The 15,294-nt window shown below is 36.2% G+C and overlaps 1 protein-coding gene and 1 pseudogene across 1 annotated transcript; both read right to left on the bottom strand.

The window, feature by feature from the left end:
- Positions 1 to 258: 258 nt before the first annotated feature.
- Positions 259 to 5,937, bottom strand: LOC149184116 (uncharacterized). The gene is made up of 2 exons (XM_089415233.1): positions 3,473 to 5,937; positions 259 to 845 (listed from the first exon to the last, which is right to left on the bottom strand). The coding sequence occupies exons 1-2, from the start codon at positions 5,874 to 5,876 to the stop codon at positions 259 to 261; spliced, it is 2,991 nt and encodes a 996-aa protein (XP_089271359.1). The 5' UTR covers positions 5,877 to 5,937.
- Positions 2,136 to 2,250, bottom strand: LOC149184117 (U6 spliceosomal RNA; annotated as a pseudogene).
- Positions 5,938 to 15,294: the final 9,357 nt, after the last annotated feature.

The raw sequence follows: 15,294 nt of genomic DNA, 5'->3' as shown, positions 1-15,294 counted from the left end.
TATCATTGTAATTTTTTTTCCCAAGTTATATCATTTATATAATGTAATATTTATGTTATTTGATTGGAAATTAATTGAACAAGATAAAAAATGATTAAGAGTTATAAACAAAATTGAGATTAATATGGAAATGCAATAAGACATTGATCACACTAAAAATTCTATATGTGAGAAGATAGTATACCAAAAATATCATTGGGAGATTACATGACAATTTAATTCACCACATAATAGAGCCAACACCCATTACTTGGTTCTTTATGTAGGGAATCGATACATTCCATAGAAGAGTTGTGGTTTGTTAGGTGGTAGACCCAACACCCAATGTCTAGCTTTGTTGCAAAAGATAAATACACCAACTACTCCCCGAATTCCAATCCCAAATCTGATCCCCAAGGCCATTAATGACATCTTTTCATCTAGATGCTCAAGCCATCCCATTTTCATATGGGCACTACTACTATTATTGTCACCTTCTCCCACTGGGTTTTCCTTTTCACTGCATGAATCTAAAGGACACCCATATAAGCACTTATTCTTTTGAAATGATGTTGCACTAAATGTGGAAAATTGTGTTCCTCCGGGGATTGGCCCACAAAGGCTATTAGATGAAACATCCAAAACAACCAAATTGTATAGTTTAGAGAGTTCTTCAGGAATCTGTCCACTCAAATTATTCTTGCTCAAGTCTAATTGCTCCAAAGTAGATATGTTACTAAGAGATGCAGGTATTAGCCCTTCCAACTGGTTGCTAGATAAATTTAGCAATCGCATGTCTCTCAAAGTTCCTATGCTTGCAGGTATTTGTCTTACAAGATTATTGTTAGACAAATCAAGTATTGTGTCTGTAGAAGAGAGGACAAATCATGTGAACTGTGATTTCTTCTTCAAGGGGAAGATAGTTTGAAGAATTTACAAATCCTTGAAGTCTTTCAAAATGTAATGGCATTCTTCCACTAAATTTATTATTGGATAAATCCAATACATACAAATAGGTTAAATTTGTTACCTATTCAAGGATGCCACCATGAAAATTATTATAGCCAAAGTTTAAAATTGACAACAATGAAAAAGATTCAAAATAGTGAGAAAGTTGCCTTGTCAAATTGTTTTTCCTTAAATCTAAATACTCAATTCTAGTACAATTATTCAAAAACATTGGCAAAGTCCCAGAAATTTTATTAGTGTGAGCAAAAAAAAAATTTAAAGAGATACAACTGCCATTATGTTTAGGTATTGATCCTTCTAAATTGTTCTCCCACTCAAAGCATTACCGGAAAGATCTAAATGCCCCAAAAGAAAGAGGTTCCTAAGATTCGTGTTTGGTGTGCACGAAATTCCGTTCCACAGGCAAACGTATTATATCGGTGTGAAGATTTACATGAAAGTTTAGATTCATAAGGGTCTATTTTTCTTTGTGGTGTGCAATCTGCACAGACCTGCTTAGTGGGATTACCATTAACTAGTAACAAAAAACTTTTTATAATTTTTTTTTGAAATTTTAAAATCAAATTTATAGATTTTTTTGGATTTTTAATTTAATTTATAAAATTTTAACTTAAATTTCATAATTCACATAATATTTTATAGCACAACATAAATTTTATAGTTTTCCTAATATAATATAACATAGCTCATTTATAATCTAATACAACATAGCTTATTTATAATCTGAATAATTCAATTTAAAAAAAAAAATTACCTTTATAATAAATACCATTAAATAATTTTAAAAATCAATCATTATATTATCTTTATATCCATACGGATTTTGTATATCTATTATTATTATTAAGAGAATTAAATTCACCTAACATAAGAGTATTGAATTTACTGCATACTCATTGAATGTCCAAATTTGTAATGGACATAAACTGAGCAAACCTGTAATGAACATATATACGGAGGGATTTTTTAACAAAGATATATGTTAAATTCCCATGAACGTTAAATTAATTTACTTTTTAATCGAACTTGTTTCATGGGTATAAAATTGAATAGTGAACATTTTTTAATAAAGATGATAAAGGATGAACTTTAATTTAATTAAAGATTTTGAAAATATTTTAGAATTTGATATGATAAAATTGATAGGTTAAAAAGTTGGACTTTTTCAATTTGTGTGAAAAATACTCAGAAAAAAGCCATTTTTCTTAATTGTGTGCGAAATACTTGAGCAAAGGCCATGTTAATCGGCCATGCTAATCTTCTCTCTATCCTTCCAATTTTACGTAATGTCTCCAAAAAGACATAATAAAAATGATGATAAAGAAAGGTCGCCATTCTTGAATATACTGGCCACAAAGAAGTTCTCATTTATTGAAATAGAATATTTTAAATTTTCTTAAATCAAATTCAAAGGTTTAATAAACAAATCACGCAAAGTTTTTGTTAAAGTTCTCTGTGTGATAAAAATAAATAACATATAAAACTGAAAGGTCACCATTCTTGAATACACTGGCCACAAAGAAATTCTCACTTATTGAAATAGAATATTTTAAATTTTCTTGAATTAAATTTAAAGATTTAATAAACAAATCACTCAAAAATTTTGTTAAAATTCTTTGTGTAATAAAAATAAATAAATCGAACGTTTTTAAACTATTACCTTTATATGTTTTCATCGAAACTTTAATGATAAAAATAAAAATGCAATCCCATCATTAAAATGATTAATTTGAATAAAGATGGGACCTCCGCAATTAAATGATGAATTTGAACAGAGGTAGATCCCCAATTAAATGATGATACCAAAATAGAAATCAATGAGGCGTTATCCCCCACACATATATATATATATATTCACACACGCTGCGATTACCCTATGATCTGTACAGCACTTAGCTTCTCTTTAATCGGTTTTGTAAATACAATCAGTCTTTATAATGGAGTTGATGAATGTATTTATATCATAGGATATCTCTTTCCAGGTAGGCCCGTTGCAAACGTAATATTCAAGACGTATGGTTACATAACCATGGTCAAGCAATCACATTCCTTTCCGATTTCAAACTGGGTCATTATAATGAAGATTCCACCGCGTTTAAGCTTTTTAGAGATATTTATATTATTGCAAGATTCCATATTCTAGTGGTGGGAAGAAAGTTTACCATTTTTATCAATAATTTGGAATGTTCAAAAAACTGGTTTTTGCATATGGCATATTAAAATACTGTGAAAAAGATATAAGCATAAAAAAGCTAGGTGTGGCTTGTTTGTAAAATGAGATGCCAAGAACTATGAGAGAATGTAATATTTATGTTTTTTGATTGGAAATTAATTGAACATGATAAAAAATGATTAAGAGTTATAAACAAAATTGAGATTAATATGGAAATGCAATAAGACATTGATCACACTAAAAATTATATATGTGATAAGATAGTATGCCAAAAATATCATTGGGAGATTACATGACAATTTAATTCACCACATACTAGAGCCAACATCCATTACTTGGTTCTTTATGTACGGAATCGATACATTCCATAGAAGAGTTGTGGTTTGTTAGGTGGTAGACCCAACACCCAATGTCTAGCTCTGTTGCAAAAGATAAATACACCAACTACTCCCCAAATTCCAATCCCAAAACCGATCCCCAATGCCATTAATGACATCTTTTCATCTAGATGCTCAAACCATCCCATTTTCATATGGGCACTGCTACTATTATTGTCACCTTCTCCCACTGGGTTTTCCTTTTCACTGCATGAATCTAAAGGACACCCATATAAGCACTTATTCTTTTGAAATGATGTTGCACTGAATGTGGAAAATTGTGTTCCTTTGGGGATTGGCCCACAAAGGCTATTAGATGAAACATCCAAAACAGCCAAACTGTGTAGCTTAGAGAGCTCTTCAGGAATATGTCCACTCAAATTGTTCTTCCTCAAGTCTAACTGCTCCAGAGTAGATATGTTGCTAAGAGATGCAGGTATTAGCCCTTCCAACTGGTTGCCAGATAAATTTAGCAATCGCATGGCTATCAAAGTTCCTATGCTTGCAGGGATTTGTCCTACAAGATTATTGTTGGACAAATCAAGTATTGTGTTTGTAGTTGAGATGTATGGCAGAGTATACTCACATCCTTTCATGTGAACTGTGATTTCTTCTGGAAAGGGAATATAGTTTGAATTTGAATTTACAAATCCTTGAAGTCTTTCAAAATGTAATGGCATTCTTCCACTAAAATTATTATTGGATAAATCCAATACATACAAAGAGGTGAAATTTGTTACCCATTCAGGGATGCCACCATGAAAATTATTATAGCCAAAGTTTAAAATTTTCAATGAAAAAGATTCTAGGTAGTGAGGAAGTTGCCCTGTCAAATTGTTTTTCCTTAAATCTAAATACTGAATTCCAGTACAATTAGCCAAAAACATTGGCAAAGTCCCAGAAATTTTATTAGTGTGAACAGAAAAAAATTTTAAAATGATACAACTGCCATTAAGTTCAGGGATTGATCCTTCTAAATTGTTCTTTGATAAATCTAAAATTACAAGGTAATCCAAACTAATAATATTAGGTATAGTGCCCAGAATATTATTATTATATAGATCTAGTACTCGTAAATACTTTAAGTTACTTATACTAAGCGGGAGAGATCCGGTCAAATTGTTATTTGATAAAATGAGAGATTGAAGACCGCTTAATTGACCTATGTTACGCGGGAGAGATCCAATTAACTGGTTGTTTGATAAGTCGAGATAGGTCAATTCCGTATTGGTAATAATATTGGGGGGATTAATGCTACCTCTAAGGTTGTTAGTCGCTAGGGACAACACTTGTAGGTGAGTACAATTGAATAGGGTAGGAGGGATGTGGCCACTGAGAGAGTTGTTAGATAAATCAAGAATAGTTATGCTTTTCATCAAACCCATAAGTGAAGGGATTGGACCACTCAATTTGTTTCCGCTACCCTTCAACTCAGAGAGTGAAGTGCAGTTGCCAATTGAAGCCGGAATGCTTCCACTTATACTATTGTCGCCGAAGTAGAATGTTTCCAAGCTGACCAGGCGACTGAATTCTGCTGGGATTGGACCACTCAAATTGTTGGAGTCAGCAAGCAATTCTGTAAGTGAAGTGCAGTTGGCGAGAGAAGTTGGGATGCTTCCACTTAGAGCATTCTGGGACAACCAGAGTCTTTCCAACTGGACCAGACGACCGAATTCTGCTGGGATTGGACCACTCAAATTGTTGGAGTCAGCAAACAATTCTGTAAATGAAGTGCAGTTGGCGAGAGAAGTTGGGATGCTTCCACTCAGAACATTGTTGGACAACCAGAGATATTCCAGGTGGACCAGACGACCGAATTCTGCTGGGATAGAACCCCTCAACTGGTTGACACTAAGATCCAACGTTTGCAGCAAAGCGCAGTTGCCGATAGAAGTTGGTATACTCCCTGTCAAAGCATTACCGGAGAGGTGAAGTATTCGTAGCGCTTTCAGCTGCCCAAACTCTGCTGGAATTCTCCCACTCAAAGCATTACCGGAAAGATCTAAAAACCGCAAAAGAGAGAGGTTCCCAATATACGGGGAGAGTGTACCATTCAACGAGCGCTCATGGAGTGAAATTGAAACCACTCGTTTGGTGTTTGGCCTGCACGAAATTCTGTTCCACAGGCAGACGTTATGTGAGTTATTGGCCGTCCAGTTGGAGAGCGATCCATATGGATCGAATGTGATGCCCTTCCGGAAGCTCAGAAGTGCCTCCACATCCCTTTTTTCATGATACCCGGCTATGGAGGATGGGAAGAGAGAGGGTTTCCCCATCATACTTTGAACAGAAGTGAATCCACCCGTCTGTTGAGAATGAGTAGGCATTGCTACACCCATCATCACAAGCATGAACACGAGGAGAAGAAGAAGATCCATTTCTCACTCTATCACTCCAACTTCAGATTAGGCTCTGAGTTTCTCACTCTACCACTCCAACTTCCTTCAAATGCTGTGAGTTTTTGTTGTAATTGCCCCCTCTATTTATAATCGCAGCAGCACTCCTCGTATAAAGACCCGTGTGTGTGAATTGGAAATCTTTCTAAAAACTAAATGGCGGTGTCTTGACTGCAAGCACATCGCCGCTCGTTTTTCTAGTTCTCGGAAAAAAGAGTATCCATCGTTGTCTTAAATTATATGTCGGTCTTCCAAATCTAAAAACCATGCTGTGTATCTCTTTACAGCATTTTTTTAATGTTCTCAGTTCTGGTTTGTATAAATGTGATTAGAAATGGTTATAATTATAAATTGAGTGGTTGAAATATAGCATTTTTTTTAATGTTCTCAGTTTTGTTTTTTCTGGTTTGTATAAATGTGATTAGAAATGGTTATAATTATAAATTGAGTCGTTGAAATATAGCATCGACCTGTGAATTTGTACTTATTTTATAAAAATATATTACAGTGAAATAATTATAATTCGATTGAAAATAATTTCTTTGTCTTTTAACAAAATATAAAATCCAATTATAAAACATTTGAAACGTGAAATTGTATATAAATTATAAAATTATAATTTACAATTTATATGGCTCATGTATCAACACTTTCTATTGACTTTATCTCATAGAGTGGTTAGAAGGTTAGTGGGCTTCATACATTAAAAAAATCTGTAAATTTTACGGATTTGGAAAAAGGAAGAGCCGGAGGGACCTCACGACTTGACCCGAGAAAAGAGGAAACGTTGAACGAGACAATCTTTGGGAACTTCACCGAAATTTGGTTACATTTAATGAACCGAGTAGAAATTCAATCCCCACAACTGATAGATTGCCAGGGATAAAAACAGCTTGGGGGCGTTGGCGTTTATAGGACAGCAGCTGGCGCGGTGAATGCATTCGTGGGTTTGGTGCATTTGAAAGTACTCTGTCATTTAACGAGAAAGCAGTTCGCACAGAGTTTCCGACATCTAACTGCAATAGAGCAAAGCCAAACTCCGGTTTCCACGTGGAATTTCCCACATCTGGATCGCTCTAACGGGAAAGGAGAAGGCTAAACTTGACTTTCCAAGCCTTTCACCTGAAGTTTCCGACATCTAACGGGAGAATCTATTGGCATTCCGTCATACAATGTTGTCACGTAGTAGAATTCACGCTTAACTGTACCCTTTCGAATTTCCGACATCTAACGGGAAATAATTGATGCATGGGCAGGACAGGCATGCTTGACTCTTCCAGAGCCGACAAACTCACCGTGTGTCGGTAGTGAAAAGCTTAAACTAATCTGGTCCCACTGGTCTCGCCTTAAACATCATTGGGCTAGGTTTTCCGAATTTCCAACTGCCCCCATTAACATCAAAGCATAAATAAGGCAGTAGTCTAACTAGCCAGTTGCCCAAAAAGTTATGGAAATTCTAGTCATATTATGATAAAATCCTTGCGGATTTTTGTAAATTTAAGTTATAGTTGTTAAACTTCAAAATTTTAGGTGTTCTAGACGTCTTTGATGGTGCTAAATCCATTTCCACCAAAACACGATTCAAATACTGTCTCTGCAAGATTTTTTGAATTTTTTTTACCCGATTTCCAGCCACTTTTAATCGTACGGTTTTCATTTCTACTGGCCTTCGATTTAGATTGTACGGTTTTCATTGTTCCCGCATAAAACGTCCTCATATTTTGGGGTTTTATATCCTTTCCAAAGTTTTCGTATGTAATTTGTATTTTTTAATTACAGTACAAACAGGAAAATCCGGATATTATTGAAATTTTGTTTAGTTCGTAGAAATTCAATCCCCATTCTTACCGCAAAAACAGTGAAAGCAGTAAAATCTGGGGATATTATTAATTGTATTATTTTCTTTGTTATTAGATAAAATGTTTTGAAATTTTGGGGTTTGAAATTTTTTAAAGTTTTGGTACGTATTTTTAATAACTAAAGAGTATTTGTATTGTATATGATTTGCAACAAATATATCTGATATTATAAAATTAATTTATTAAAAAATTTTAAGTTTTTTTTTTTTTTTTTCCCAATAGAAATATATGATTTTTTGAAGAAGATATAACTGAGCAACAAAAAGAGGGGTTTTGTATGTGAATATCTCACAAAATTGCTTCACCAAAATACAAATTTTACAATATTTTACCTTACTAATTGATTTTTTTAGTAAGAAAAAAGCATGATGATATATTAATAGATAAACTATATGACAGTAAAGTCAACCTTCTATAGATTGATTATGATCATCCCAAATCACTTGATAAAGAGGATATGGTGTGTTCTGATCACCACCCGAAGCCCAGGATAAAAAAGATCAATACAGTTAAGAGACATTTTCAACATATCTTATACATCTAAAGAAGCTATATCATCAAAACATATATAGTCATGACTGTATGCCACATTCTCTCAATGTGCAGGAGGAAATAGATTATAGACATATATACCAAAATTACAAAAAAGAGTGTGAACAAGAAGATAGTCTTTTAACACGGAAATGGAAAGTCGCCCATATCAAAAATGTATTTTTCCCAAGTGATCTCCAAATACCATTTGCCAATCGTTCCCAGTAAGCCTTTCTTGGATAATCTGTTTGCTTCCTTGTTCAGATTCCTTCCAATATGTTGGATTGTGGAGCAGCCGTGTAGTTGCCATAGAAATTTGATCCTATCCAGCCATCACTAAAGCATGGGGTTATTGATGGATTCCCTCCCCATGACTTGATCAATGATAATCTTCGAGTCTCCATAAATGTGCAAAATGGGGTTCCCAAGGACACTGTTGAACCATAGGAGCCCCCGGAGTGTTAATGCTTCAGTTTTGGTATTGGTACCACCACCACTATTCCAGTAGACCATGTATGACAAATCAGTAGTCATAGCAATCCAAAATCCACATGCACAGGAGTTCCTTTGGGCAACCCCATCAAAAAACCCCATAGGGTATATGAATTGTACATTATTATGCATTTGTGGACTGATATTAGTGCATGGTGGTTGTGCAGAAAAAATTGAAAGATTAGTGGTGATTCTTTCAATGACCAAAAAGAAATCTTCCCTAGAGTTCTAGAATATACTTCTGTTTCTCCAATTCCAGATTTCCCAGAAGAGGAAAAGGGGAATGGCTCTCCAGGCAGATTTTTGAGCACTCCACCATTTTATTGAGTCCCTGATGCAGGTATGTTGAATGTACGGGAAACCAAAGAGGGAAGCTATCTTTTTCCATACCTGAATAGTATATTGGCAGTGCAGAAAGATGTGGTCATTATCTTCAATGTCATTTTTGCATATAGTGCATATCCCGGGGCCATGCCAACTTATTTTCTGCAGATTCTCCCATACAAGATTTTTATTATGATATACTAGCCATATGAAAAGTATAACTTTTATAGGAGCTTTAGTTTTCCAAAAGGTGTATAAAATTTGGTGTTCCCCCTGTCTGGCGACCATGTTGGATAGAGCATAGTATGTGTTAGCAACTATAATGTTATCAGTTGCCATCCTTCCCGACCATACAATTTTGTCCGGCGATCCTGTGCAACAAATGTCGAGATGCTTCATTATAGATATAGTCTGATTACACTCTCATTCCTTTGGCCAGTGAACCCCAATTCCTGGGCTTTTTTCCATATAGGGAGCGGTCCATGCTAGCCATTTATAACTTGACCCCAAAAGAAAATGCTTCACCCATTCAGATGTTGGATAATTCTCTTAGAGATGGTGAAATCCATTCTAGCACCCAAGATTGGGTCAATGCTAATAAGAATATGATTGCCTGACTGAAATCTCCATGCAAGGTGGTGGATAAAAAACTTTTCAACTTTCAGGAAACTTAGCCAGAAAGCAAATCCTTGTTTGATGCCAATGGTGCCATTTCTATACCAAACGCTGAAATCTTTATCCTTTAGATACTTGCGTAGAATGATCTTGCTCCATGTGCTAGCTCCAAATAAACCCCTCCACAGGGATTTTATGAGCAATGCTCCACTGAAACAACGAAGGTCCATGATTCCCCAACCACCCATACCCTTTGGGAGAGTGATGTTTGATAATTTGGTCAAGTGATATTTTTTCCTGTTTGGGCTTCCCCCCCAAATGAAGTTTGCCATGAGGCGGTTTAGATTGTTAATGATGGAAGTAGGGATATGGAAGAGATGAGCCCAATAGACCCCCATTTGCGACAGAACAACTTGTGTGAGGATAACCCGTCCCCCTAAAGATAGGCATCTAAACTCCCAGACAGAGATCCTTTTGAAGAATCAATCAGCAAGCCATTGCCAATCAATGATTATGTAGTAAGTGGGTTTGATACGATAACCAAGATATTTCAAACCATTTTGTATAGGCCTTGCCTCAATACCAAATAAATCTTTGATATATGCAACAATCTCCAAGTCAGATTGTCCATGATATATAATAGATTTATTAACATTCATGTGCAATCCATATGCATTAGCAAATCTACTAAAAATGTGAAAAAGGTAAAACCAAGAAAAACGACAGAGCATACCCATAATAAGAATGTCGTCAACAAAGAGGTTATGTGAAATGTTGATGTTATTGCCCATCTTCAGTGGCTGAAATTGATCCTCCAGGACCGCTTTTTTAATATGCAAACTTAGACAGTCCATGACAAGAATGAATAAAAGAGGGGATAGTGAACATCCCTGTCGGAGACCCCTGCTAGCCCGAAAGAACCTTGTTGGATACCCATTAATAATGACAACATAGTTTACATTATCCACACAGGCCATAATCCAATTAACACATCTAGGGTGTAAACCAATCTTAATAAAGATGAGTCGGAGAAAACCCCAGTCCAGACAGTGATATGCTTTTTAAAGATCAATCTATAGTGTAGCAGCTTCAAGATGTTTGGTGTGAATCGAGTGCATTCCTTCCTGTGCATTTGCCACAAGATCATGAATGACTCTGTCCAAGAGAAAACCATGTTGTTCTGGGGTGATGTAGCACGAGAGAGTTCTATGCATACGACCAACAATAGTCTTTGAAATGATTTTGTAAATGACGTTGCACAGAGAAATAGGCCAGAAGTTATCTTATGATGGATGAAGCTCGTGGTCCTTGATTCCTGAAGAGCAGAGTCATGTATCCCTCCTTCACCAAACTGTCATGTATCCCTTCTTCACCAAACTAACTGAGGAATGTTGGAAAATATAACTAGTTTTGGTCTTCATAATTGTCAATGTATTCAAATCATTATGTATATCTTATGTTATAAGAAAAAAAAAATTTAATTAGATATATATATATATATATATATATATATATATATATATATATATATATCTATATATATATATATATATCTATATATATATATATATATATATATATTATTTTAAGCATGGGTTTCATGCTCCATTTTGATGGCCATCTAGGTTAGGCATGTTCTTCATGATTCTAGGGTTTTTCATGTCATAGTAATATTTTTCTTCAGTCAAGAGAGGCCTTGTCAATTTTATAAGACCCTATCGAGCAACTTGTAACATGTAAAAGATGTTGATTTTGAGTCTAGAAATTTCTATGAGCCTACAAGCACAAGTCGGTCCTAGTAGTGATATGTCGGCCTAAAAGAGAGTAGTCAAACCCCACACATGTGTATAAATAGAAGAAACATCAACATTATTTAGCACCAATTCGATCTCTCTAAAGAAGAAGTTCGATCTGAAGTTGGGAAGAAGGCGAAATCAAGAGCAAAGGTCTAGGAAGGAAGGAGAAACCAAGAAGAAGAAAGAAAGTTTTTTTTTTGGCTCTATTCTCTCACACTTGCGAATGTTAGGGTTTATGCAACTTCTAGAAGGCCGGAAATTGCAAGTCGAAGTTGGGGGTCAAAATTTGTAGTTGGAAGCTCCTTGAAGCATATTTAATCCTCATTGATTTGGTTGATGTGTGACCTAATTGGAAGGGATTTTGTAGGAATTTACAGGGTAAGTTCCTCAGACAGAATACCAAAGGACACCGCTCACAAACAGATCACAGATCAATACACCAGTATTGTTCACGTGGTTAAAACCCTCAAAGAGGGAAACAGTCCACGGCCTGAGCCAACGCGGCCACTTCAGGCAATTTATTAATAAAAGAATGAAAATTTACATAAGCTTCTCTCATGAACGGTTACCCTACAAATGACCCTCCATGCTCTTTAAATAGAGATCATGGACCAATCGGGTGTTAAGCCATGGATCAAGTGTCGGTAATACCGAGGAGAGAATGAACCATCGGATCACTACATATCGTGACCGTCGGATTGTAAGTTACAAAATGTACATAGTAAAGAAACACACTTTACCTAACTCTACACTAGACCAAGTTATACTTAACTATTTCCTATGTGTCAGAATATCCTAACATCCCCCCTTAAGAACAACTTGGGATAGGATTGAAGGATTTACAACTATGACACAATAGGAGAAGGAAGGAGGCACTAGAGCCTATCCCCCCTTAGTGACAACTTCCTGAACTCCAGCCATAAATCGAAGTTTAGTAAACTTCGCCTCTGTGAGAGCCTTTGTAAAGATGTCTGCAACTTGATCATCTGTTGAGCAATATTGCACTTCAAGAACATGGTCGTGAATGAGCTTTCTGATGAAGTGCATGTGCAGTTCAATGTGTTTGCTGCGCTGATGTTGGACTGGATCTTTGCATAGTTGAATGGCACTTTGATTATCACACCAAAGTGTAGTCGGATGCTGCTGCTGAAAGCCAAACTCTGACAGGATCTGACGAAGCCACAAGGCTTCCTTACTGGCTTCTACGGCACCACGATACTCTGCTTCTGTTGAATAAAGAGAAATGACACCTTGTTTCTTGTAATCCCATGTAATAGGTCCTGAACCAAGAGTGAACACATAACTTGCAGTAGACTTCCGATCATCAGGGTCACCAACGCAATCGGAATCAGTGAAACCAACCAATAGAGGAGATGCTTCGGCACTGTAATGAATCCCAAACTGAACTATACCTCGAACATAACGAAGTATTCTTTTAGCTGCTTTCCAATGACTTTCATGTGGGTTTTTCATAAACCGAGCAACAAGGCCAACATCAAAGGAAAGGTCAGGACAAGTATGGGTTAGATACAAAAGTTTTCCTACAAGTTGACGATATAAGGTAGCATCAACTTCAGGAGAAGTACAAGTGACTGAAAGTTTGACTCCAGACTGAAAGGGAGAAGCGACTGGCTTAAAGTCTTCCATGTGAAAATGGCGTAGAATATCACAGGCATACTTGGACTGGGAAAGGGAAATACCTTCCTTGGATTGCAAGACTTGAAGACAAAGAAATTAATGTAAGTGTCCTAAGTCTGTCATTTCAAACTTCCTTTTAAGGCTAGACTTCACATGGTTTATAAGGTTGGGATCACTACCAGTCAGGGTAAGATCATCAACATAAAGAACAAGAATGATAAGAGACTTGCCCACTTTCTTGGTGTAGACAGTATTGTCAGAATGACACCTAGAAAAGCCAGTTTCTAAAAGAAAGTTATCCATTTTGGCATACCAAGCTCGAGGAGCTTGTTTGAGACCATAAAGGGATTTCTTAAGCCGACATACAATGCTGGAGTCTGTTTGTATAAAGCCAATAGGTTGTTCCATATATATTTCTTCATGCAAGTCCCCATGCAAGAAGGCAGATTTAACATCCATCTGATGGACTTCCCATTTGAAAGAAGCAGCAAGGGAAAGAACAAGGCGGATAGAGTTCATTTTGGCAATAGGGGAGAAGGTTTCAGTGTAGTCAATGCCTTCAACTTGTGAAAAACCCTTAGCAACAAGACGAGCTTTATGTTTATCAACTTTCCCATCTGGTCCATACTTGGTTCTGTAAACCCATTTGCATCTAACAAGTTTTCATCCCTTTGGTAGAGGAACAAGATCCCATGTATCATTTGCCAATAATGAATGATATTCTTCATTCATAGCTGCTTCCCAATCTGGATGGCCTGAAGCTTCTGCAAAGGTGTCAAGATCATAATTCACTGAAGCTTGAGCCAGTAAAGAAGAGGCTCTATCAAATTGAGAACGTGTACATCTCTGATCTCTAGGATCACCGACAAGATCACCTGCTGCATCCCGAGTAGCACGGACCCATTTTGGAAGCTGAGGAGTTGAAGGAGGATCCTGAGAAGGTGGGGGAGGATTGTCATCCTCGCTTTCATCATTTGAAGAAGAAATATTTTCAAAAGTAGATGAGATAGGGAGAGGTGGCACATCCACCGAACTAGGCTCGTAGGCCGATATATTTTCAGCAAATTTTACATCTCTTCTAATGATAACATTTTTGGACTTAAGTGGAATAAGTCTATATCCTTTGACATCTTCAGGATATCCAACAAAAATACATTTTTCACTCTTAGGTTCTAAAGCTTTATGCTTCTCATTTGGAATATGGGCCCATGCTTCACTTCCAAAAACACGAAAGTGACTTACATCTGGTTTAATTGAGCTCCATGCTTCTTCTGGAGTGATATTCTTTAAAACCTTAGTAGGAGTGCGATTTATTATATAATTTGCACAATTAATTGCTTTTGCCCAAAAATTAAGACCAAGTCCTTTGGATTGAAGCATACAATTAGCCATTTCCTTTAAGGTGCGATTCTTCCTTTCAGCCACATCATTTTGTTATGGAGTATATGGAATAGTATGTTGCATTTGAATTCCATTCTCAGTGCAAAAGTTGATGAATTTGCTGTTAACATATTCTCCGCCATTATCAGATCTTAGCTTAAGAATTTGATGTCCAGATTGTTTTTCAACAAAGGCCTTAAAGGCCAAGAACATGTTAAATACTTCACTCTTGAGTTTTAAGAAGTATACCCAAGTGCGTCTGGAGAAATCATCAATGAAAGTTACGAAATACTTGTAGCCAGACAATGAAACAACTGGAAGTGGACCACATAAATCACTATGCACAAGCTGTAAAGGGGTTGAGGCGTGCCAAGAGGCACGTTTTTCAAAACTATCCCGATGATGTTTTATGAGTACACATCCGGAACAAACACCATCTCTGCAAGATACCATTGGAAGACCTGTCACCATATTTTCTTTACATAGATTCTTAAGGGAGCGATAGTTTAAGTGACCAAATCGCTCGTGCCAAAGTTTGCTCACTTCATCGTTATGAGCAACAAATACTGAGGGAAGATTTGATGACCCAAAGTTGTGAAACTTATACAACCTTGTAGAATCATCAACAATGCCAGTAGCTAAAATCTGTCTAGGATCTCTTAGGTCCTTAATTACAACATCATGAGGTGAAAATTCAACGATTTTACCTTCACCTGAATGAGTTATCTGATATACAGATAGAAGGTTGCAGGATAAGGTTGGAAC

Source organism: Pinus tabuliformis, chromosome 3_2 (assembly GCF_031772625.1).
Source record: "Pinus tabuliformis cultivar Carrire ecotype Pingquan chromosome 3_2, CPIR1, whole genome shotgun sequence".
NCBI classification, from domain to species: domain Eukaryota; kingdom Viridiplantae; phylum Streptophyta; class Pinopsida; order Pinales; family Pinaceae; genus Pinus; species Pinus tabuliformis.
Note: the sequence above shows the minus strand (reverse complement) of the source record. Positions and strands in the feature narration are given on the sequence as shown.